The sequence below is a fragment of the Pelodiscus sinensis genome, chromosome 5, assembly GCF_052426305.1.
Source record: "Pelodiscus sinensis isolate ZL-2025 chromosome 5, ASM5242630v1, whole genome shotgun sequence".
NCBI classification, from domain to species: domain Eukaryota; kingdom Metazoa; phylum Chordata; order Testudines; family Trionychidae; genus Pelodiscus; species Pelodiscus sinensis.
In genome coordinates, this window is record NC_143056.1 from 98,109,843 (window position 1) to 98,133,803 (window position 23,961).

The 23,961-nt window shown below is 43.0% G+C and overlaps 2 protein-coding genes across 13 annotated transcripts in view; one reads left to right on the forward strand and one right to left on the reverse strand.

The window, feature by feature from the left end:
* ELP4 (elongator acetyltransferase complex subunit 4) overlaps positions 1-10,467 on the forward strand; it is a 344,496-nt gene extending 334,029 nt beyond the window's left edge. The window contains exon 10 of the mRNA XM_014576421.4: positions 10,252-10,467. Coding sequence (XP_014431907.3) covers positions 10,252-10,305 — 54 coding nt within the window. The 3' untranslated portion in view covers positions 10,306-10,467. The remainder of the gene's footprint in view (positions 1-10,251) is intronic.
* Positions 2,206-23,961, reverse strand: part of PAX6 (paired box 6) — a 30,108-nt gene continuing 8,352 nt past the window's right edge. For 4 of the 12 annotated variants that reach the window (XM_025187664.3, XM_089778600.1, XM_089778602.1 and 1 more), the window contains exons 3-14: positions 20,293-20,369; positions 19,938-19,992; positions 15,716-15,846; positions 14,982-15,023; positions 14,673-14,888; positions 14,033-14,198; positions 7,843-8,001; positions 6,939-7,021; positions 6,529-6,679; positions 6,281-6,396; positions 4,340-4,490; positions 2,209-3,464 (exon numbers count right to left, since the gene is read on the reverse strand). In XM_025187664.3, coding sequence (XP_025043449.1) covers positions 3,379-3,464; positions 4,340-4,490; positions 6,281-6,396; positions 6,529-6,679; positions 6,939-7,021; positions 7,843-8,001; positions 14,033-14,198; positions 14,673-14,888; positions 14,982-15,023; positions 15,716-15,846; positions 19,938-19,947 — 1,311 coding nt within the window. In that variant the 5' untranslated portion in view covers positions 19,948-19,992; positions 20,293-20,369 and the 3' untranslated portion in view covers positions 2,209-3,378. Of the gene's footprint in view, positions 3,465-4,339; positions 4,491-6,280; positions 6,397-6,528; positions 6,680-6,938; positions 7,022-7,842; positions 8,002-14,032; positions 14,199-14,672; positions 14,889-14,981; positions 15,024-15,715; positions 15,847-16,199; positions 16,312-19,937; positions 19,993-20,292; positions 20,370-23,961 lie in introns of those variants that run through there. The other 8 variants (XM_089778607.1, XM_089778603.1, XM_089778606.1 and 5 more) reach the window with 8 other exon arrangements.

A 23,961-nucleotide genomic window follows, 5' to 3' on the forward strand; every position in this document is an offset into this window, starting at 1 on the left:
TCCTCCGGTGCAATCCTCCACTATCGCTATAACCTACAGTGCCTCTTGGCACAGAGTGTAGCAGCCCTTCCAGGCAAGCATGGCTCAGGGGACTGACTGGCCTCATTTTTCCCTAACATGCAGCAGCCACAGATCTTTCCCTTGTGACCTCTCCTCCCCCTCTCCACCACCTCACACACAACTACAGGGACAGGAAAACCCACTAGGGAGCCGAAAATGTTGCCGCCATGCTATGGTTAACCAAACACTCACTGCAATAAGCACCACATACAGTCTGTCAGCTAGTTGTTGTATACTGTCCTTCAGATTGGCGAGAGCATAGCCTGTCTGTATAGACCACATTACAATTCCATCTTTAGTTCTATGGTGACTCTATATTAACAGCAACAAAGATAATTGTACAGTGTGTGTGTGTGTGTGTGTGTGAGAGAGAGAGAGCGCTCATCCTTTTGCATGGCAGGACTAGTGCCACGGACTTGACTACACAGTAGTGGAACAACCTGTAAGAGAAGAGAACTAGGCTAAATGTGATAGTGAGATATCCAGGCATTTGGAACTGCAAAAATGGCAGTCATTTCCCCCCGGCTCCACTTCTCATATTAGATGGAGAGAGAGATTTCAGGGTTTTTACTCTGAAGCCTAGACTGCCTGAGGAGTCAGTGTGAAGCAATGGAACCAGCTATAAGCATAGTAGAGAGCCTCTTTTTGTTTTAAATAGTACCAGCTTCAATCATCAGTGGATTTTGTAATCTACTACCATCCAGGTTGTAAATTCTCAGCTTTTTGACGCTTTACCAAAGATGCCTGTGTGACAAATACACACACATATACACTCTAAGTGAAAGCTTGTACTGTCACATGGGCATCATTTGTAATGTAAAAAAAAGTGTGTGTTTCCATATCACACACACATATGCCTAACTAATATTAAAGACACCATATACATGCAGGTCGTGTCTTTTTAAGGAGGGCTGCACACAGTCTCTATTTGACCTCCCATACTAAACCCCACACACAATTAATTACAGGTGCTATGACTAGCATTTATACTGCTAGTAATCTAATTTATGCCTACTAATCAAAACACAGTGTGTGTGTGTGCGTGTGCACGTGCATGCACACACGCACGTGTGATGTATGTATGTGTGTGTTGTTGTGCTACAGGCATGTTCAATGCATTCTGTATTTAAAATTCAGATGTCCATCTATAAAAGAATATATATTTCTGCGGGCTACAGTTATTAAATGGCAGAATTTTTAAACAAAAAAAATCTCCCTTTTATATCAATAATTTATTTATAAGTGGTGATTTCTGTGCAATTATAACCATTAACTATAATAGCCATATCAGTAAAAAGGAAGATTTAATATAACGTTGTCTAGCTTTTATACATTTCTGCTTATGTCAGATTTTTAATTTTCTTGTATTAAAATCATGTGCTTTGAATGTAGTATATCTTTATCCTAAAGGACTGTGTTTTTAGATGCCTTTAATCCTGGCAGCAGTGTAGTAATTCACTCAACACCACAACTTCTGTTAGTTTAAGCGTACAGAGAAGTGTTTTCTGTATCTACTTATGTGTGTGATGGCACAAGACCACAAATTATAACAGCCTCAAAACTCGCTGTGTATTTTTTAAGCATCACATCTGTTCTTCATTGCAGCTTTGCACGTAACAACTGGACTACGGTGAAACAGTTTCATAGATGGGGAAATGTTTAGATTTAGCTGCCAATAACTAAAGGTTTTTAGCTTTCACTAGCCAGTCACAGTTTGCATTGTTGTTGCCTGTTGATTTGTCTTCTCTCATTATTTCTTGACATGCCGCTCTCCACCCACATCCACATTAGCAACCCTCGCATAAAGCATGTTGAGATATTAACCAAGTTATAGGTTCAGTGGAAAACTACACTAAGATTATGCTGTGTGGCAGTATGGAGGACTGGTGTTAGCTTTCCAAAAGAACTTTGCCTTTATTACAAACCCAACTGTTTTTTTAAAACATTCTAAATTAAATATTTTTTAAAGCCAAGATATATATCTACATATCTCAAAAGTACTGACCAGCATACATCAAAGCATAGTCCCCATTGAAAATTCTGTTATATTGTTGAGTTCGTTTAGCACTTGATTACAAATCTATATGCCGATTGGAAACTGTTTTCCTCTTCCATAAATACAGTTATAGATGCAGACTTTTGTATAGATCTCTGAATGTAGATGAATTTATAATGTGTTCAACCCAAATTACAGCATGCTTGAGTCATAACATCTATGAAGTTATTTCCTTGAGGACCTCCACTATTGAAAATTGAAAATAAATTCAAAATAACACTCAGTCAATATATAATGTTAACCTAATAAGGTAACAAAATTTGCAACACCACACTATGAGGTTAAAAAGAAAATAGTATAATAAAGGAAATACAAAGGCTTTGGCATGGTTTTTACAATCAACAATGGTTAATTTTGATATGTAGTTGTGAACAACTTCAAAACACTTAAGTTTAAAACTCTTGCAAGCACTTTTAATTGATTAGGAATGAATTCTAGATGCACAAAAATGATTGGACTGTGAACAATAGTACAACTATATCTAAGAACAATTAACTTTTGCCGACCAAAAAAGAAATGTATGATGCATGAAAATGTGTATAAAACATCTATAGAATATTCTTGTCAAATATAAATGAAATTAACTTTATTATAGAAATCATTCTGGGAGATTTCTAGGGAAGACAAATACTTACATTTTGACATAAAACAAATTGGCTTATATCGAAGACACAATCTACCTTTTATCTATCAAACGCTTTTCTTCATCCAAGTTCTCGTTTACCCCTTGTTTGCACATAAGCTTCATCTGTTAACAACCTTTGGAAATACCAACAGATATTTTTCTTACATAAATCTAGTGCGTATTGTTCCAGGTTTAATTATATGCAATGGAATGATACAAACTTGGAACATCAGTCCATAATCTATAAACAGATTGGTAGAAGTATTCGATATATCTTGATAAAACTCTTAAATTCGTGGCAAAGCTTGTTGATCATGGCTTCCTTTTTAAAAAAAAACAACTTCATGACCAACACAGATCAAACATCCATCCAGTCTACATTGTTCTTTTTTTTCATTATAACATACAAATGCCCATTTACAAATAATACACCAAAATGAATAAAAGTTTGGATACCAAAATGAAGATTTGTTCCAACTGATATAATGCCTTCAGTGTACAAAGGTCCATGTTAAAGTCTTTTCCGTGTGTTACAGAATTGGGCACAGTTGCAGTACAGAAGTCTTTCTTCCTTTATAAAATACTGCTGAACATCCAACTGTTGTCCATATAGTCATTTACAGAATAAACACATGTTTTACTGTAATCTTGGCCAATATTGGGACATATCAGGTTCACTGCCAGGAACTTGAACTGGAACTGACACACCAGGTGAAATAAGACCTGAAAAAGAGAGGAAAATATCTGTTTTAACTTTTCAACATACACATTTTTTAAAACAATTGTAAAGAGTTGTGCTTGTATTCCTGAAAGTATAAAATCTACCTTCCAATTTACAGACTCTTAGGATTTATTTCTATGTTTTTAAAAGTCCTCTGATCACATAGAACTGATTTGTTATTACAAATACATTTAATTCATAAGATAAAAAAGCCAAATTCTCAACTTATTTACACCAGATGAGAATCTGTCCCAAAACATATAAAAGTTTTCACTATCAAGCTTTTTTATTCTCAGAAATGTGTCTAATTTACTCCTGTTTGCAAGAGATGATTTGTTCTTTTCAATTAGTTTCCCTTATAGATACACTGAAAATTCTACACGAGAATAGCCTAATAGACAATTTCATGTCTTACAACTCTGCCCCATAGTATCTGCAAATGTAGGCCCAGACACATTACACACATGATTAACTTTACTACTGAAAGTAGCAATCCCATTAAAGTCAATGGAAATACATGCAGTAATAATGTTAATCCCATGTTTAAGTGTTTGGCAAGATTAGGGCCATCCTGAGAACAATTTTCTAGCACCTTCATTAGAAGGACACTTCCTTCAAGCAACCATTTTTGTTTCTCCCTTCATTTGTAACTTAAAATGAGATTTCAGTGTACACCAAAAAAGTCAATGGAGGTTTTACATTTTGGCATTTGGCCAAATCCTGCTGCTACTTAAGCCAACAGCAACAAGTTTGGGCCCTTTTGCAGCCAGATGGTTAGCATGAAATGAAGGTTAGTTTTAAAGAAAGACAGCGTTGGATACTGGAGAAACCAAGCTATGGGAAATGTTCTTTGTAGAAGATATTAATGGAAATCTACCTGTTGAAGTGGTTCCAGAGGTTCCCATTGGCTGGCTGTTCATATGTGTCTGCATGTGAGGAGGTGTGTACGTATCATAGCTCCGCCCATTCACTGACGGACTAGTGGGCAGCATGCAAGAGTAGGAGGAGGTCTGGCTGGGTACTGGGGGCTGTGGGGGAAAAGGACAAAATAATGTTACAGATCTAGTAATTTTAAATTATTTGAAATCTCAGTTTCCTCTAGTGGGATCTACCAGCACATAGAAGTTTCAGAGAACCTAGCTTCTTTTTCATAAGAACAAACAAATTAGGCCATTTTATCTAAGTGCCTAAATAGATGGATTTAGATACTAGCTTTCAGCACCCAACCTTGAAATGCTGGCTTTGATGTTGCTTATGCAGAGGAGCAGGCCCTTATGATCTTTGCATGCACAGGTAACTTGAGTGTGGCCCAATTCTGCTGTCACATACACTGATGCAAATGAGAAATAACCACACACACACTTTTCCAGTGTAGTTCTTTCTGGTAGCCATGTCATTGTATTCCTCATAGCAAATGCAATTGGTCCCAAACTCATTCCAACAAAACCTTGCACTACACAAGCATATAATCTTTAAATGCATGCACCCCATCTACACCCGATTTGCCAAGAAGATGATGTACATAAAATATGACGTGGCAGAACATATAGTCTTATATGATTAAAGCTGACAAAATGTGCAATCCACTTACAAATTCATTTCAGTGAGTCAGCTACTTTTTGAATTATGCCATCCTCCCTCTGCAATGACTATTGAGGCTTGTGTTTTCAAAGGGGTTCAAGGGAGTTAGGTGCCTAACATTTTGCCTCTGTTGTAAATGACAAGCCCAAAGAGGAATGACGTTTAAGAGGGTCTCTGACTCCTGCACTCCCAAAATGCATTGCTGACTGAGGTGAATTGCACCAAAGGCCTCAGATATCAATAAATAACAGGGTTTTTTTTTCTTCATTTTTCTACATGTTTAAGGGATTCTGCCTGCAGCAGAAAACTTCATTTGGTTGATTATGAGAAACTAGTAACATAGTAATTGGTGCACTTCAATAGACATATTGACCACCTAATCTGATATTCTGTTTGCCACACTGGTCAATGCTCTATGCTTCAGACAGAGCAATAAAACCTTCACAACTAGCCAATAACATACAATGCCCTGCTCCCACCCCCATCATTTAAAAATTACATTGTGCATCTGAAAGAACTGTAAAGAAGTCCCCAGATGAATAGATTCCTTCCTAACCCCACCGGTGATCACTTTATGCTTTCTGGCATGAGGATCAACACCTCATGGAATCATAATTCAGCTAGCATAATTCAAGTTGCTAATCACATCTTTTTCTCTTAGGTGTTCCTAGTGTGCCCATAGCCATAGCAAATTAGTAGTCAAAATCTAGTCCTTTTAGCAATTTACTAAGTCTTTTGCCTCAATAATACTGCAGCACGGTGTCCCACGGGTTAATTTTCTTATTTTTGAAACAGTTATTTTCATTTTAATTTGTTGCCTTTTAATATTGAGTGCAATTGGCCTTCTCCATACAATGCCATTCATTATCTGATAGAACTTAACTATATTCCTTCCCATTCTTCTCCTTTTCAAACTATATAATCGTAGTCTACATTTCTCCTCACTCCACCAATCGTTATTGCTGCTCTTTCCCCTTTTTTTCCTAATTGAACTGGAAGGGAAATACTTTCAAAGACACATGGGTACATTATATTCTCAGTTTCTATTCCCTTGCACAGGGCCCCCAACTGCCCTTTGTGCCTTTCAAAACCTCTTTCTTAATTCTTACTGGGGGCCTGTCTCTGCATTCCTTGAAGATTCCAAACTCCACTGACTTCTAAGAGGCCTTTTCGCGCACCAAGTTGAGGATCTGGCTGTTAATCACATATCTGAGAGACAACCTAGTATATTACTTACTTGCATAGGCAGGTTGTTAGCCATTGTGAAGCTAGGCATGGGTGGCAGAGCACTGTATGTGTTTGTGAGCGCAGTGTCTGTTCTGCCCAACATTGAACCTGATGTGAAAGAGGAAACTACAATAAAATAGATAAATAGGAGATGAACACATTAGTTTAAGCTGGAATAACAGTTGGTATGTAGATTCAGAAGACTATTTGTTAGTTCCCTAAAAAGATGAATGTATACGAATGTATTGCATAGATTACCAGGTGTGGTAGGTTGCGGGATTGGCTGGTAGACACTTGTGCTGAAACTACTACTGATGGGAATATGGCTGGGTGTGTTGCTGGCTTGTCTTCTCTGATTCCTCAGTTTCTCTTCCCTTCTCCATTTAGCCCTCCGATTGGAAAACCACACCTGAAAACAAAAGAGTTTTAAAATTATTACATAGGTAAGATTATACCTGTGTGGCCACCTATCATTCACTACATGTCCTGGCACAATGCTAACATACAGCCTCTTTGGAGTGGAACAATCCATTCAGTATAAGCCAACCTCTTCCTGTTGCTTATGTTTGAAAAGCTGTAGATGCACAAATGTTAGATCAACATCAGTGGCTTCCTTGTATTTTGAAGTTAGTCACATACAAAAATCAATGGCACAAGGATGTGAATACCTGTATTCTTGCTTCAGGTAGGTCTATTTTGGCAGCTAGTCTCTCCCTGGCAAACACATCAGGATAATGGGTTCTCTCAAATTCTGAGGGAAAAAAGAAACAATGTTGCATTAGCCCTAACGAAGTTTTAATGACTTATCAGAGCTACCTTTGAAACATCAGGTCATTTCTTAGCTTTTTCATGCTCTATATATTCCACCAGACAATCATGTAAAAATGAAGTTGACGTTTGTGTGTGCTGGAAATGGGGCAATTATTGTGCCATACTCACATACACATCCCCACTGAGATCACATGAGTAAGAATTCATGGGACTAGGCCCAATGATAATATTTTTCAGGAAGTGTCAGGATTCCAGGACCATGGTCAGAGGGGGCTCAAAGCAGGCAGTGAGTCAGCTCGCAGGAAGTGGATTGGCACACAGATGTATGCTGCCTGTGCAGCACCTATAGGGTGATTCTGTCCTCACTCCAAACCCTCTGGGCCTGTCACAGTGTGACCTCCGGTGAGGATGGGGTGAGTAGCAGCTGGGAATTTTGTAACTCCCAGCCAGCCAGCATGCACATTATCCACTGTGACTTTAGGAAAGTTGGTGTGTATGTAATGAGGGGATGAAGTGGGGAGCTGTGAATATAATTAATTGTATTGTGCTCGGGGTATCCTTAAAGCATTTTTCCTTTAAAATAAAACTTCTTACAACTGTTCAGATACTACAATGATGAATACCATAAAAATCAGGTCAGCCTGCTAAAAAAAATTGAAGCTTGGGAAGCATAGATTTTTATGGAGCTTTCTATTTGTGTATATAAATGCCTGTGAATGCCCTCTTCCATTTAGCTCTGAACATAACCAGGATGCATTTTGCTTTCCTCTCCGATTTTAGTAGCTTGAAAATGTCACTCGCCTTTCTCAAGGGCTTCAATTTGCTCTTGGGTAAAGGATGTCCTATTTCTCTGCAGCTTTCTTTTCAGCTGAAGTCTCATCTGGGCCTCATCTGAATCTTCTCCATTAGAGCTAATGGAGTTTGTGTTTTCACCTCCTCCTTCCTGTTGTGGACAGCCATCTGCAACAATCAGAACAGGAAATTAAAACAAATTTCACCCAACTGTCAGTTTCTTATAGTTGCAATATACCGTAATAAACCAGGTCAGCCATGTTTGCTGATATCTTTTCTTAAACATACTTAAAATGTCAAAGTGAAAGTTCACTGGTGACATAAGTTATATAATAGCATTTTATTTTTCAACCTCACCATAAATATTTTATATAAAACCCTAACTGTAATGTAATTACATTTTATATTTTCCCCCCTCTGGAATAAGAGAGGCATAAAATCATTCCAGTGAAAATTATTCTTCATATTGAATCTGTACTAAAAAGCTATGCCATGCCAGTCTCCTTTCTCTGCAGAATTTATTTACCTATTGCTATATTTAAAATGGTGATGTTCAGTATTTCAGATTATCTATAATCAGTAATTCCTATCTAATCAATTAGATGTTGATAGGTTTGTAGAAAATGCTATTAAGAAACCAAACCAAGCTTGTAATCTTTTTTAAAAAATATTTATCCAGTTTTTATTTGAATTCTGCACAGTCAATTTCATTTTAAAGGTTGTGAATTTAGAAGTGCCTGCATTGTTCTGCAGTTTTATTCAACTATTGTATGAGTGTGCATTGCCTTGACACCTATTACTGAGCACAGCTGTAATTATATCATCACCAAGAACAGGCTATAATTGCTGAAAATGGAATTTTATATTTAGATAAAAGGACTGTCCATTCTTTGTAATGTGTTGCACCAGAGAAAAGTAAGATTTCTTTTAAAAAATTTAACATGTAATTTTAAAAGAAATAGTAGCGAGTTCACTAACTAGCTAAATATGCTATGCTGCAGCTGAACATTTGGCATATCATTTAAGTGGTACATTTTTAATTAGGGCATTTCCACCACTTTTAATGTAATTTCTATCATTAAACAACGGGAAATTTTATTGTTTTCACATTTCTGTAGGATGGAAAGATGTGCACTTGGTCTAGCTGTCTTTCAAAGTGTCTGCGCCAACACTCAGGTTTGCAAAAGGAATGGACATTTCTTTTAAGGCAAGGAAGTTATCACTAAATAAACTCTCCCTCTCTCTTCAGAGCATTTTTTCACCAGGTTTTGATGTTTCTAAATGAAAGCTGGAATAAGGAGGCAAGGGCTACTTATGCTAATTTGCTCTAAAAGTTATGCTTCAAAATAAACGGCAACAGTCCTGTTACATCCTTTAAATTTTGTGGGAAATCAGCTTTAAAGTAATATCATTTATAATCAGCTAACAATAGGCACAGCCTTCAAAGCTTCAAGCGAATTGTGACAGAATCTGGTAGGATCTTTTCAAACACTTTGAAATGTTTTAAAACCCAAACTTTCTTCCCCATTTAAACAGTTGGATTCATCTACAGTGGTCACCATATGGGCGTTTGTAGATCTATTGAGATGACCACCAACACTTGAATAGAAAAGGGCTGCTTTTCACCAGTACACAATGCCAGCAGAGTAAGGGAAACTATTAAACTCTTGGGGCAGGAGGGTTGGCAAACTTTCGTGGGCAGAATTTTGAGGACACAATCAGGGCGGACAACAAAAAGATTCTCTTGAGGCGTGCAGTGGTCCACATTGTATCACAAGGATCCCAGTCAACAGACTTTTCAGTGAAGTATGTTAACCTTTATGCACTACTATCATTAATCACTGTCCCCTGGGCTGGACTACTCAATGCTAGTTAGGATTTTTACTTTCTATAGGAGAAGAGAAAGAAAGAACACCCCTAAACTTGTGAATAGGACATCTCTATACACTGAGCCTGTTTACTCAACACCAGAAAGAGAGAAAACTACTTAGCCAAGATTAGATAAGCTTCAACTAACATATTAGAGCACAAGGGTCTGTTTTTATTTACTAGTGAAAGTTGCTTGGTGACTTTTTAAGTGTTTCCCAAGCAAGGACTTGTGTGTTCATACCCTAGGTTTTATTTGAGGAGAAGGGGGTAGAAAAGCTTCAGTTAGCTTAGCTACTTCCCCCTGCTTGTTAAGAAACAGCAGCATTTTCCAAGGCAAACTTTTAAACCGACCCTTGTTTACCGAAGAAGCCAAACTTCCAACCCTCAGAAGTGGAAGGAAGATGCTTACATTCATGGAAACTAGAGAAGGTGCCCTTCTAAAAGGCTGCACACTCAGCTCTGTTTCTTTGGCAAAGCTCGAGCGATGTCTTCAAATAATTGTTGTTTGTTTTTTTGTTAATAATCCCTTTCTTTCTGGTTTATTTCTAGCCACCTGAAGTTACGACTGGCGGCACGACCCGAGTCCTGGCGGCACTGTCTTGATAATTTAAAAGGCTATATCGCACATTCGTTTCATTTCAGCTGGAGAGCGAGCAAAAACCAGTGTGATTTGTCAGTAGTTTTTAAATGCACAACCTCCCTCATGTCCAAGCCTTGTTGTGCAAAAACACAGCTCACTTTGAGATAACTGAACATACTCCTTGCTCTTGCAATAATAAACTGTAGTTTTCAATCTTAAACTTAAATATTGAGTGATTTCAAGAGAAAAATCTCTTGTTTTTTTCAGGAAAAGTCTCTATTTTTCCTCTAAAGCTTTACTAAAAGGCTTTATGCAGTCTTAAAAAAAAGTATTTTCTTGCCACCCATGGGAAGTTTAGCTTTGATTCGCTTCCCTTTCGCAAACTTGTGCTTATAAAACTCTATGCATTGAACTAAAGGTTCGCCATAGAGTAGCAAATATGATTTTAAAGGGGTCAGACAATTAAGATGTCTTCTTTTAAAACGAGGCCTTTTTAGAAACCTTCTCAATAAGCTGTTCCACCTTCTAGACCTAATCCGTAAGAAAGCGACTGAATGTGCGTCCCATTATCCTATCGCTAGACCATCTGACGCTGGGTGTAGGATTTGTTTCCTGGAAGAAGAAGAAGAAAAAAGACTCTGGGAAATAAAATCATTCCTTAGTTTCTTAGTGTCTTAATCAGTGAGGCGGAAAACAAGCCAAAAAAGATAGCAACCCAATTGCGGCACCTTTCAGCTGCAGAGCTGGGATCAAAACATTGTAGCATCTGTTGAAAGAGAAAGTGTCTAAATCCTATAGAAGGCTTTAGTCTTATAAGGAGGAGGGGGGATAAGAAACAGTGTGTCCCTGATCCCTAAACCCACTAAATCACTGGAGAATTTCTCCCGGATAGAGATGTCTCTTTTTGTTCTGTCAGCCCTCATGCAGCCATTATTTTATTCACTGCTGCATGGCGTTTATCAGATTGAGACCATATTTGTCCCCCTTTGAGACCTAACCTCGCCTTATGCTTTCTGCGTAATGGACTCTTAAAACCCAGGCGCACCGCGCTGCAAGGGGAACACATTAGCGCGCGCATGAATATTCCAGAGGCAGCCCATTCCATCCCGGAGGCAAGCGCGGGAAGGGGCTGCCCCCTCCCCCGCGGCTTCCTCCGCTCAGGTCCCAGGCTGGACTGCTGCGCGCCGGGGGCGCGTGGGAATGTTTGCTCGGGTGTCTCCCCCCGCGCCCCTGGGTAGCAGGAGAGCGCGGGCGGACGGGCGAGGAGGCCGGACACAATGGGGGGGGGGGCACCGCGCTACTAACCCGCCCCAACCCAGTTCTTCCAGGCCGGGGGAAGAGCCTCCCGAGCACAATGGCGCGAAGCCCTCGCAATTGCCCCACTGCGCGCCTCGCCCGCCGCGGAGCCCCGCGCTCTGGCAAGCCGGCTGGGGTCGAGGCGCACGTTCCCACCGCGGTGGGGTTTGGGCCCGGGAGGGGGGGGGTGAGCTGCCAGGGGTGAGGTAGAGCTGGGGGAGGGGCGGTATCCGAGTTAGCGCTGCCCCCGGGCCGTGGTGGGGAGGGGGGGGGGGTTGAACTTTCAGGAGCTCTGCCCTGCCTCCCCCCCGGAGTTGGGTGCAGCTTTGCACCCCGCACTGAACCCGCGTTTAACGCGATCCCGCCAGCCCGGGGGAGGGGAGCTGAACGATTTTTAATTGTATTGACGAAAAGGGCCCTCGCGTCACTTGCTACAACGCGGGGCTCCCAACAGCCTGTCACTGGACTGAACAAGGGAAGGGGGGGGGGGATCCTCCAGTCTGAGGTTAAACTCGAATCGTCTCCCTTACAGGCACCCCACGCGAGATCGGCCCCCACCCCCACCCCTTTCGCCGGGCTGGGCGTTATGGGGAGGGGACGCAGCGGTGGCCGGGGGGGGGGGGAGGCTCCACCTTGCTCAAATCCAACCCTCTCCTAGCTAAGCCATTCAAACGACTTATGAAATCAGCACTGACTAGTCAAACCCACGGAGAGTGCCACGCGGGGTGGGGTGGGGGGGCCGGCCCGGCGGGACGGCTGCACATCAGCCTAGAGGTTTCCAAGCAGCGACATCGGCACAGGGCGGATGGCGCATGGCTACGTACAAGTTACCCAGAGCCGCTCCGGACAGCTGGCGGGCCACGGGGCGCGTCTCTAGGTCTTACCGCATGGAGCGGCTGTGGCGAGCTGGTGTCGCTAGCTACAGACAGATACGTTGCGTTGCAAAGATGGCTGCAGATTTCTCTACTGTACTTAGCGCTAGGCTGGCTGGTCATTAATTAAAGGCCTAGATTAGCCTTGGCATCACCCCCCTCCTCCGATCCGAGGAGCCAGGCAGGGCCGTGGCAAGGCAGTCCCGGGGCTAAGGGAGCGATTAAGGGCAGTGGCACCACTGCCCTTCCCGGGACAAACCCCAGTCTCTCCCTGCGCCCGTTGCGTCTCCTGCCGCGCCTTGCACTTGAAAGATTGCCTGGGAAAGTTGGAGCCCGCAGGTAAATGTAAGGGGAAGGCGCCAGGCCCCAGTACTTCGGCTGAGCTCCCTGCAAGCTAGCCAGGGACGGGGCGATCATTAGGACTCTGAGGATATAGGAAAAAGGCGAGAGCTTTGCTCTCTATCTTTCCAGTGTCCTTCATAGATTGTTTTCTTCTCTTAAAGCTGACATGTCTAATTGGCAAGCGGTGCCATATCGTGTCCAGAGGTCTCCTGTGGAACATTTCTACAGCTGTCTCCTTCAACTAGACGCTTATTCATGTCGCCTTAATGAGAAACAAAACGATCTCTAATGAGCAATTACATAGCGACAGAATTGTTCCCATAACAAATTCTTGCGTGTGACAGAAACATCCTTTGTACCAGATATTCCGCATACTGTTACGGATTTTTTTTTCCTTGCGGGGGGAAAACAAAAAGCAGGTTGTTGGCTAGACACCTCTTCTAAAGAACTGACCACAGCTCGGGAAAGGTCTGAGCCTGCACAGAAACGGTATTCAAAAAGGAGCCATTAACCATCTGAAGTATGTAACATAACATCCCATTATCCTTTATATTATCCCCCTGTCAGTCCCACAACAAATACCTATTAATCTTCAGGATAAACAGGTTCCTATATTTACACAGTTGTTTCAGGTCCACTGAGGAGGGACAATAATCAGCCCTACAGAGAGGGTTACCTACGTTGTGGCCAATCTCTCCCGGGTTTAGAGACACTCGCGCAAAAAACCGGCTTGGCTGCTGAGCAGAAACTCTCTAATTAATAGGCTGATGGACAAGGAAAAGAATCAAATCAATAACTCACGCGCCTCCCCCACATACGGCAGGTCTGCGTGGCTATTTCACTGGCACTTTTACACACCCACGAAAACGGGGTTCTGAATACATTTGAGAATCAAACTGGAAACCAATCCGCTAAACAAGCCCTAGCGCTTCCGCATAGCCTCGCTACACACCTGCATTTATTTCCCCGTCTTTCCGTAGGCTTGCTACTCATAGTCGCCTAATTTGTCAATTACAGGAAGGCGCAATATGATACAATCATGTTTACCTCGCAGCCTGTCAGAGAGCTAACTTGTCATACTCCTACAAGAGGGTGGTTCTCGGTGCATTTCAATGGGAGATTTAGCTGTAACGCTCCGGAGGTGGACTGGGAAGGGGTTACACACTCCTATCAACCGGGAGACATTGGTTGAGAAGCTTTGCAGAGCCCAGAAGCTCCTCTGATGGGGGATCTGCCTTACCTTGCGCAGGCTGTCCTGGCACTGAGGTACCGGGGTACCATCCGGGTCGCGTGCCCCATGTCCCTGTCTGCCCATTCAGCATCCTTAGCTTGTCATACATCCCATCTGCACCCATCTGTTGCTTTTCGCTAGCCAGGTTGCGTAGAACTCTGTTTATTGACGATACCTGAAAGGCAACCAACATTAAACAAAATGGTAGTGTGTAGCACTCCTACAACGCGACGTCAGTATCACCGCACTCCTCTGCCTCGGGGTGAGGGGTTGATTGAACCTGCACATCATTAAAGAGATTACGAGATAATAATTCGAAGGAAAGAAGCTACCATAGACTGGTCGCTTTGTATTGCGAGTTACCAGATTCCATTAATAAACTCACAGAGACTTTCCTCGTTCTGTGTTTTAACTTTGCACATATATTCACAAATATTTGTGAATTCCTGACGGATCAGACGGAAAGGACGAGCCGTCATTTTAAGGCACTGATCAAGTTCTTTATGCAAAAATGTGTCCGACCCTGCCACATGCAAATGATGGGAACTACTGTCCTCACATTTGATACCAAAACAAAGAAAGCAGAGGTTCGCTCTAGCTACCCAGGCATTCAACACAGCAGATAGGAAGATTTTTTCCATGAACTTACACTGGGTATATTATCGTTGGTACAGACCCCCTCTGATAGTAATCTGTCTCGAATCTCCCACGCAAAGATGGAGGGGCACTCTCGTTTATACTGCGCTATTTTGCTTACAACTTCTGGAGTCGCTACTCTTGGTTTACTACCTCCGATTGCCCTGGGTCTGATGGAGCCAGTTTCGTAATACCTGCCCAAAATTTTACTCACACATCCATTCGACACCTGCATAGGGAAGCGGACAGAAAATCACATTATTAATAATTTCAAGACAAAAATAAAATTGTTTAAGTATGCATTAAACAATGACAAGCTTACGTTTTGATTGTCCAGCACTTGGACTTTTGCATCTGCATGGGTCTATAACACAAAAATATACCTTAAATGGTATGAGAACTTACTTAGAAAATTTTTTTTCTTTCTTAAAAAAAATTACATTTGTGGCCCTACAAACTACAAATGTGATACTTTTAAAACAGCTGGAGAAAAAAAATCTGATAAAAATGAATTTTAGAATTAAAGTTCCAAATATGCTTTAAATCTGCACAATTTCATTGTTATTTAATTTTCGTATACTGAATCCTTTTCGGGAGGGGGATCGAGTGGGGAGGGTTATAAAGCTGAAATGTACAAGGTAGCCCTAAGATGTGCCAGATCATGTTAGTGTCTATAAATCTCCATTTCAGGCTAAAGCCGTGTGGGTTCGGTGTTATTGTTGCTTATTAAAAATAAGCAGTAAGCAACGTCAAATGCATACCGAGATCATGAACTCTTAAGAAACTGGGCGTGAGGCTGGGGGGACTGAAATTATGCTGGCTTGTATCATTCAGATGATTCCCGCAAACTAGCTGGAACGCCAGAGAATGACAGCATCGGAAGAAAATACAAGGAAGATTTTTAAAAGTTTGGGGTTTAAAGATAAGCAGATGAATCGGTTTATTAGGCTGGACCGGGGGGTTCCGGAATCGAAGCGTTTAAAGGCAGAGATGGAGAAAGCGTGTTGCAAGCAGAGCCAGTAAGGAGCAAACTGAGGTGGCGACCAGCTTGTTCACCTGCAGGATTCTGGAGATATCGCACGGACGAGCCCCGCTATGCGCTAGTTCCACTATTTTCTGCCGGGTTGAATCGGGCAGTGGTCTACCGTTGACAAACACACCGCCGAGTTGATTCACTCCGCTGTGACCTGCAAGGGAGGGGGGAAGAGAAAGAAGAACAATAGCTTCCTCAGCTACCTGCGGAGCCGTCCCAGCCTCCGCTCTCGGGGTGCGGCTATGGACCAGAGATCGTGGGCTGTCCCCAGGAAAAGAACACGCCTCTGCCTCACGCTTCCCTGGCAAAAGCCCCCCTCTCCGCGCCGCATTGCTACTTGGAAACCAGCCTGCCAGCTCCAGACCCAACGCAGGCAAGTAAAGACAGAGCCACACGGGGAAACCATCCGTCGGGTCGAAGCGCTCCATACAAGCACACGCGAGGCGTTTAAATGCCCCAAAGCAGCGCGCGAGAAAGAGAGACAAGATTGCAACACACAGCACCAACGCGCTGGCATCTCTCCCCCAGTCTCGGCTGGAAGCCCAGTCCCATATACTGATCGATTAACATTCCCAGTCCGACCCTCAGACCATAAGCCCAGCATTTGGATACGCACTTTCACTCAGAGACATCCTTTCACACCATTTGGCAGCCCACAAGACCCAGCCGTAACACGTCCACCGCTTCCTTTCTTCCTACACTCAGCCGGGCTAGGGTTTCAAGTCCTAACTTGGACTGCACTCCAGAGCCTGAGAAGATCTATGGAGCCCCCACCGCAAAGACTCCTATCACTGGCTAGCTGGGACCTGCTGCTGCGGTGCTGTCTAATAGCTCCCCCCAAAAGAGTCAGACAGTAGCAGTAACAAGAGCAAAAATCTCAACATCCGTCTCATCCTGAGGAAAAAACAAAACCCCACCCAAGCAAACCAAAGCCCTGGGTTTGTTGGGGGTTTTAACAGCCTATTTACATCCTCGCAAATACAATTCGCTTCGCCAAAAGCAACTCGAAAATTCCCAACCTGAAGCTTCAGGCTTTGGAGGAAGGCTCCCAGGAGAAGGTCTGCTCTATGTTCTCTCTGCTCTCCTCTCTTTGGAGCCTCCTGATAAATTGACTCCAAGAGCCCTGGCTTCTTAGCAATAAATAAGCTCCAAATATAGAAGAGGGGGAAAATATGATGAGCCTCTCTGACATTTGTCTTTAAAATAAAACTAGCTGCACGTCAAGTTTGAGCTTAATTTCTGGAAATAGGCGGAAGTCGCCCTGGATCATGCATGGAAGGCTAATTGAAAAGATCAGTTGGAGCACTTGTGGCAGGCATGTCACTTTATGACAGTGCTCGGCTTTTGAAAATTGCATCGTCACGACAAATAGTAGCATGATAAAACGACCCTTTCTGTCCGCATTTGGAGATCACTCAGACTAGATTGGACTCTACTCGTTTCCCCTTCGAGGGAAGCTGCGTTTTAAGGTAGCCACAGGGGCTGTGCGGACACGACCGAGGGGGCGCGCTCCTTGCTGAGTGGATTCAAAGTGACATTCAGTTTTGGTAATTTAACGTTAAGCCACCCAATCCTAGCATCACGGGCCTTGTTTTTACATCTCTCTCCTATGCCGGGGAGGGGCGCGTTTTTCTCTACCTCCCTGCCCAGGCTGGACGGCGCTGCCCCTCGTCCCCCTGCGCTAAGGACCCGTTTCACCCTCTCGGTGGGTGAACAGACTCCGGCCTGTTAGCTGGGGGGTGGGGAGGGCGTGTTTGCTTTAGCTTATAAATACATAAAGAAACGAATGCCCGGAAGAGCGTTGCACGGAGTCGAGCTATCTCAAGGAACATCTCGACGGGATAGATCTTTACAGAATGTGCGCCCGCACCGGCGGTGCGCCCTGCAGAACGCACCGAGGTCTGGGATTGAAGGGGGATATTTGCCAGCATAAAAAATGGCAGTGAAGAAAGCAAAATCAAAGTTTCACTTAAAAGGTTAAGCCTTAATCATTATATAATTTCCCTGGAGAGCAGTGTAGATCTCGCCCAGTGGCAATGATTATGCGCCTTGTATTCTATTGCTAGTCATCTAATAGGAAAACATATGGTGTCAATTTGGATGCTCTGCACCATATACACCCAGGAGTTATTAACACAAAGCCTGAAGAGCCTGCTGCGACCTTTAAACAAAATAAAGGCTTCACCCGAATGATATCTTTTCTACATTTTGCAGTGGCGATCACAAACCGCCATGTAAAGGCATTCCCATTAACATAAAACCTCAGCATACCAAGGCCAAGTGCATTAGTGAATATTATTTACACCACCCGGTTTCATGGTGTCTCTCAATAACATATAGGTAATTCACCGCAGGCTTAATGTTTTTCGAACTAAATGAAAACATTCATAACCCAACTCAAGCGAACTCTTAGGGAGGGTTGTCTGTTTTATTACAGCTTTGTGAGGCATGTAAACCGTGTTACTTAGTAATTTGAGAGCAAGTGACTTGTTAAGAAGGCAAAACTTTAGGCGCTGCTCAGTTTATCACTGGAAAATTAAAAGGGTTTTTCCTTTTCTTTCTTTCTTTCTTTCTTTCTTTCTTTCTTTCTTTCTTTCTTTCTTTCTTTCTTTCTTTCCCAACATTACAGCTACTTTTTTTTAATCCAAAAAGTTTAATTCGGAAAATTTAAGCAACTGTTTCTAAAGCCCCTTGTTGAAGTATCCCCTCCCCCCTGCCGACTGGAAAAGTAATTTGAGGATATTTAAAGAATAAGGTTTTTTCTTCCTCTTCCGTTTGCACAGTGATTGGACTGAGCAGAATGAGCACAGCAGTACGAGGAGAGTGCCAGGGAAAATACTAGCAGCAAAGTGGCATAAAAATATAAAGGAGCGGGAGCCAAGGTCAGCTCGAAGATTCCAGTGTTTGGAAACCATCTGAGAAATTCTACGCCATAGGCTACAGATGCTTGCTCAGAAACACGAACTCTCACGTTAATGTCGTTTCGTGCGGAACAGAATTTAAAGCAAACTACAATGCAGAGGCGCAGGTGTAACATTTTTCCCAGCAATTGCCTGCAAACTTGTTTGACACCTGGCTTCTTGGTTACAAACACATTGTAATGCCAGGAAAGGGGGCAGGAGTCCCTCTCTCCGATGGGAACTTTCCCTTTATGCGCGGTGAGCGCGTTATGGGTTAATGTGGAAACGTGGAAGTTGGAATTCAGTGACTCTCGTGACTATGACACAGTAGAAACCACACGGGGTAGTTTCACCTATAGAAAATAACAGAGGGGCTGTTCTACCAAAAAAAAAAAAATCAACCTCGGCGTTGTTTCAAACCCAACTAACGGGACAGTCACGACCCCGTGAGCAACTGGTCCCACATTTTTTCTGAGTCTTGTTTTCTGAGAGATGGATTCAAGTTGGGATTCTGATCACTTGATATTCCCAATATTTTTCTTCCTCGCGGCTTCCCCTCTGTCCCCCCATTGACGTGCTCTTACTGTAATTCCTTTCACTACAGTGCAACGGGAGATTATGTATCTCCATCCACAGCAGCTGTGATGCATCACTGCGCTAACAGATTATCTCACTGTCTTCTCCTCCTTGAGAAATCCCAAATCAGGCCCTTCCCCCAGCCTCTGCTATGCGCTGACACACTGCAGAAAATGTCCAAGCCATCACTCCTGGACCCCAACAAGATCTTTTTAGAACAGCTACACAAAAGAAGGTAAGCACTGCGGGGATCAAATTAAAGTCTAAGGTAACGGATAATTACACCTCGAACTCTCTTCCTCTCTCCAACTTTGGTTGGCGATTTTAGCCACACCCCAGGAAAGTTCAAAACACCCATAAATATCTGGCCTGTTACAATCACAATAGATCCATCAGGGATAACCTAGAATGGCCATTTCCATGCAGCACACTAAAAGAGGGGCGCTCACAACAGCTGTGCTTCATTGTCAAGCTATATTTAACCACTTTCTCTCCAGGTCCAGACATAGGTGTAACCGCTGTCAGGGAATTCTACATCCAGCTCTGTTCAAAATCAGCTTCGTAAAAGCAACACACGAATAGAAACTCAACACGAAGCCGCCGCCGACCACAACAAACTTCCTGACATTATTCTTTCCCCTCTTATAAGAAACCGACTCAATTTTTTTTCTAAAAAAAAAATCTACGCAGCCCGCCCCACATATCCCTCAGCTCTCTACTCTGAAGTCATTCGGAAGTATGTCATTGAAATGTACAAAGAATCACTTACTGTTCTGCATGATGAATTGATAGAGCAGTATCCCACGTGGCTCGCTTATAGTATTCTATTAGTAATAAAATATGCGTTAATCAGGGGAGGATAGCACACATGTAAATTGTAGATTTCTTAATGCCTCGAAGGCTTATTCGGTTTATATTTAGACGCGTTCTCCAATTAATGTAAAGGTTGAACTTTTTACAGCCCAAGGCCAAATAAATAAACAAACAAATACATAAACACCTCTAAATATTTTAAAATTGCATGCCAATGGTATATTGCCTCAGATTTTCATTTTTTAAATAGTGCTTATAAACAAGAGGGGAAAAGGGGGGGGGGGAGTCCAAAGTTAGGTTTTTAAACTTGCCTGAAATCTGGGTGGACTGTCCTCTCATACAATTTAGGGATTCACACATCTGCGTGTCACTAGTTAAAGTCTTCCCTCTAGGACAAAGCAAAAAAAAAGTATATAAATGGGGTAGAAATATCCCTTTTCATTTTTTTCATCGCGGCGCAACCTCCCAGTAGGATGCCGCGCGCACTGAAGGGCTGAGATTTGAAACACTTACAAAAATAATACTCCTCAAAGTTTCAAGTTTGCAGAAGTACTGGGAGACTGTCGCTCCCATTCCAGTCTAAATAGAGGTGGCACTTTCGGCGCCTGTATTTACACACGGAACCTGTGTAGTTTAATGCGGGGGGCCCCCGTGGATCTGTGCCCTGTCTAGTCCTGAGACAGCAATTGTGGAGCTGAACCCGGATAGTTTTGCTGGGACACTTCTGACCAAGCACCCTTGGACACTTGGGAACTCTGCGTCTCTGGAGCCGCTGGATTTGAAACCAGGACGCGTTGACGCGCTCGGAGTAAGGCCCATGTTGTTGTTGTTTTTAATGGCACTAACAACTCCACCCCCCACCCCCCTCCCCAAACTCCCCTTATTGTGATTAACTTCTTTTTTGGTCTTTAGATCTTCCCCTTTTTCACTGTACTGTGACACACGCTGTCTACCTCGCCTCAGTGCTTTAAAAAGTGAGAGCAGGAGGGGGTGAGAACTGTTAAACAAAGCCTACAGAATGCGAACAATGGCTTCCATTCTGCTCCTCTACCCAAACCCAGAGAGCAAAACCCCCGTCTCCTTAACCAGCAGCACAGCTTCCCAACTCGGCGCACCAACAACCCTCCAACTTACAAAGAGCAGAGAAACAAGCCCTGACTCCCTTCATTAGTGCCTGCCTTGACCCAGCGCCTGGACAACCCCAATCGCCTTTTTCCCCTGCATTTCTTTCTGTGGTCGTGTATTTATTTGCTCTAAACCCTCGCGGGTGAAAATGGAAAAGTAATTTCTCGTTATAAATATCTGGAGGTAATTGTGTTACTGGTGTGAGTTGTTAGGGGTTGTAAAAAGATACAACAGCTCAGTGGGGTGCTCAATTGGGAAGAGACAATTACAATAAAGAGCCCATTCAAGAGGTTTGCGGGGGGAAAAAAGGAGGTAAAATAATGAAATAGTCGCAGCCTTCATTTTCTCCCCCCCCCTTTTTTGAACCTAAAAATACTCATTCTCTTTCTTTTGCGCCTATAATGAATATTAATTTTACTCTTCCTGCATATGATGAAGAATTCAAAGAGGCACGTTTCTCTATTCAGGACAAGCCATGGTATAATTTATTAAGTAGCTTTTAGTCATCTTAAATCCATAAAAATAAACATCAAACAAGTACTTTCTCGCAGCGTGAAGACTTCAGCTGGTAAATATTTACTGCTCTTTGGAGAGCTACCTGATTAGCAAGAGAGCCAAGCTACACTGTACTACTATGGAGACGTGGCAATGTCTCCTTTAGCTTAACTGAACGTGAAACCGTCCCCTTCATACACTGAACTCATCTGCATATACGTTCACCGATCAGAAAATCCACTTCCTCGGACACTATTTGCTCACATATTTAATGCACAACTCACACGCGTGGAGAATACGGGGTCAAAAAAGAAAATCAGAATGCTTTTGTTAAACTTCCAACGCCTAGTTCTGCCTGCACGTCTCATAGAAATGACAATAGATGTATTTTCCCCCCCCCAAACACATTGTATAATTCAGAAACAGGGTAGCGAAGTACTTCCCCAAGGAGGTTTGAAGAAAGAGAGACGCTGGTTTGCATTTTCCTTGGAAATTCGCTGTTTAACTAAGTATCCAGCAACATTTGGCAAAACAAAAACAAAAAAAGTCTAACAGCAGCACCCGGAAGCAGTCTGGTCATAAAATCGCTTTCCCAGCTCACAACTTGGTTTTGCTAGTTTTGATAAGCGTGCTTATGTAAATCTACACAGAGACATTTATGAATCAGAATACTTTTAGCTTTAAAGTAACGAATTAAATTAAAATTGCCTTGTCCTAGGAATCAGACTCGATAGGCCAGGCCTAATCTGCAAGCTGTTTTTTTTTAATCTCAAAATCCTGATATAATCTGATCGTGTTTGGGATTTTTTTCCCCCCCACTGAAACGATAATTAGCTACTAAGATGACAACATTTTACAATCGCAGGTCAAATAAGACAAAGATGAAAAGGAATCGATTTGTTTTTACCCATTAGTTTTGTTTAGACATTCGTAAAGGTCACAAGCTATAAAAATGTATTGTCGAAGACCACTATTATTATTTTATGTCTATAAAGACGGAGAAGATGCAGGCACTTTTTCATCCATTATATTGTATGGAGGAGTTCCCTTAAAGAAGCAGCTGTCAGGTACATTTAATCATACAGGAAACTTTGTTTTAAAACTTTCTAGAAATTATTAATGGTCTGCGAGTCGATTTAACACCCAATTACAAAGCGTTACAAGGTTACATTTAAATCTATTTTTTCTAATTGCTCTTGTGAAACGAGAAGAATCAAGTTTATTGTTGCGCTTAGGTGGTCAAATTTTATGCATGGCGAAGAAGTTTGCAACTTTTAAAAATGACTTGAGTGTGGTGGGGGAAATCTCGCCCGCGCGGGTTACGACGGAAAATGAAGCGATTCTTGCAAAGTGGAAGAGATTCAATAAAATAAGAAAGATGCTTTAAAATCACGTTTCTTTACAAAATATATTTCTATATTTCCCCGGCCAGAAACTTGTTGACAAGGGATACTGATGGCAAGAGAATGCTCACAGTGCTCTGCACAGCAAAGCCAAATACTACAGGGAGTGGGGGCTCCAAGGGGCTTTGGGCAGCAGGGGCTTTCGAGACTGCACTTTACTGACTCTTTGCCTCGTGTGAGCTGTAAGTTGGAAAGTTCTTGGTCTTATGGACAAGTTCGGTGAGATCTCCCGGCGGCTTGATTGAAACTGACAGTCCTTCAGCTCTGCTCAGAGCTTCCCGGATACCATTCCTGGGAATTGACTTGGCCTAGAATGTGACTTTTTTCCCCCCACCTCTCTTGGTTTCCCTTTCTCTCGCTCCCTTTCTTTCTCCCTCTCTCTCTCCCCCTTCTGCTCTGTCCTTGCGGTGAGTAAGCATCGCAATTAGAGGCGAATATTCCCTAAATCAGATTTTTTTCCGCCTCCTCCCCAGAGACCGGCTGTGGGAAGCACAAAAGCGAAGGACACGGCTCTCGGATCCGCCCGGCTGCCCCCCAGAAAACAACTGGCGAGGCTCGGCGAGGGAGTCCCTTCCCTGTCCTCACAGACACAACAACAGCAGCAGCAAAAAGAAGCGTAGCGAAAGGTCTGGGGTGAGGTGCATCTCGTGTGTGTGCATGCGCCTGTGTACAAAGAGCAGCCAGGGAGCACAACGCATCCCCCCAGCCCTCGCTTTGGCCCGTCGGGGTCCGAGGCACCAGCGTTTGTGAGCGCTCTGTCCAGCAGTAAGACATCGGAGCCGCCGCTGCGGGTTCCCAGGGCAGATGCTTGATCTTTTCCAGAGGACACGGGGTGCGGGGAAAGCAGAAAGTTTGTGAGCGCCGGGTCTGGCGAGTTCCCCGGGAAGCTCTCCCGGAAGGCAGGTGGGGAGGGGAGAGGGGGAGAGACCTGTCTACATATCACCATGAAATGAAGGG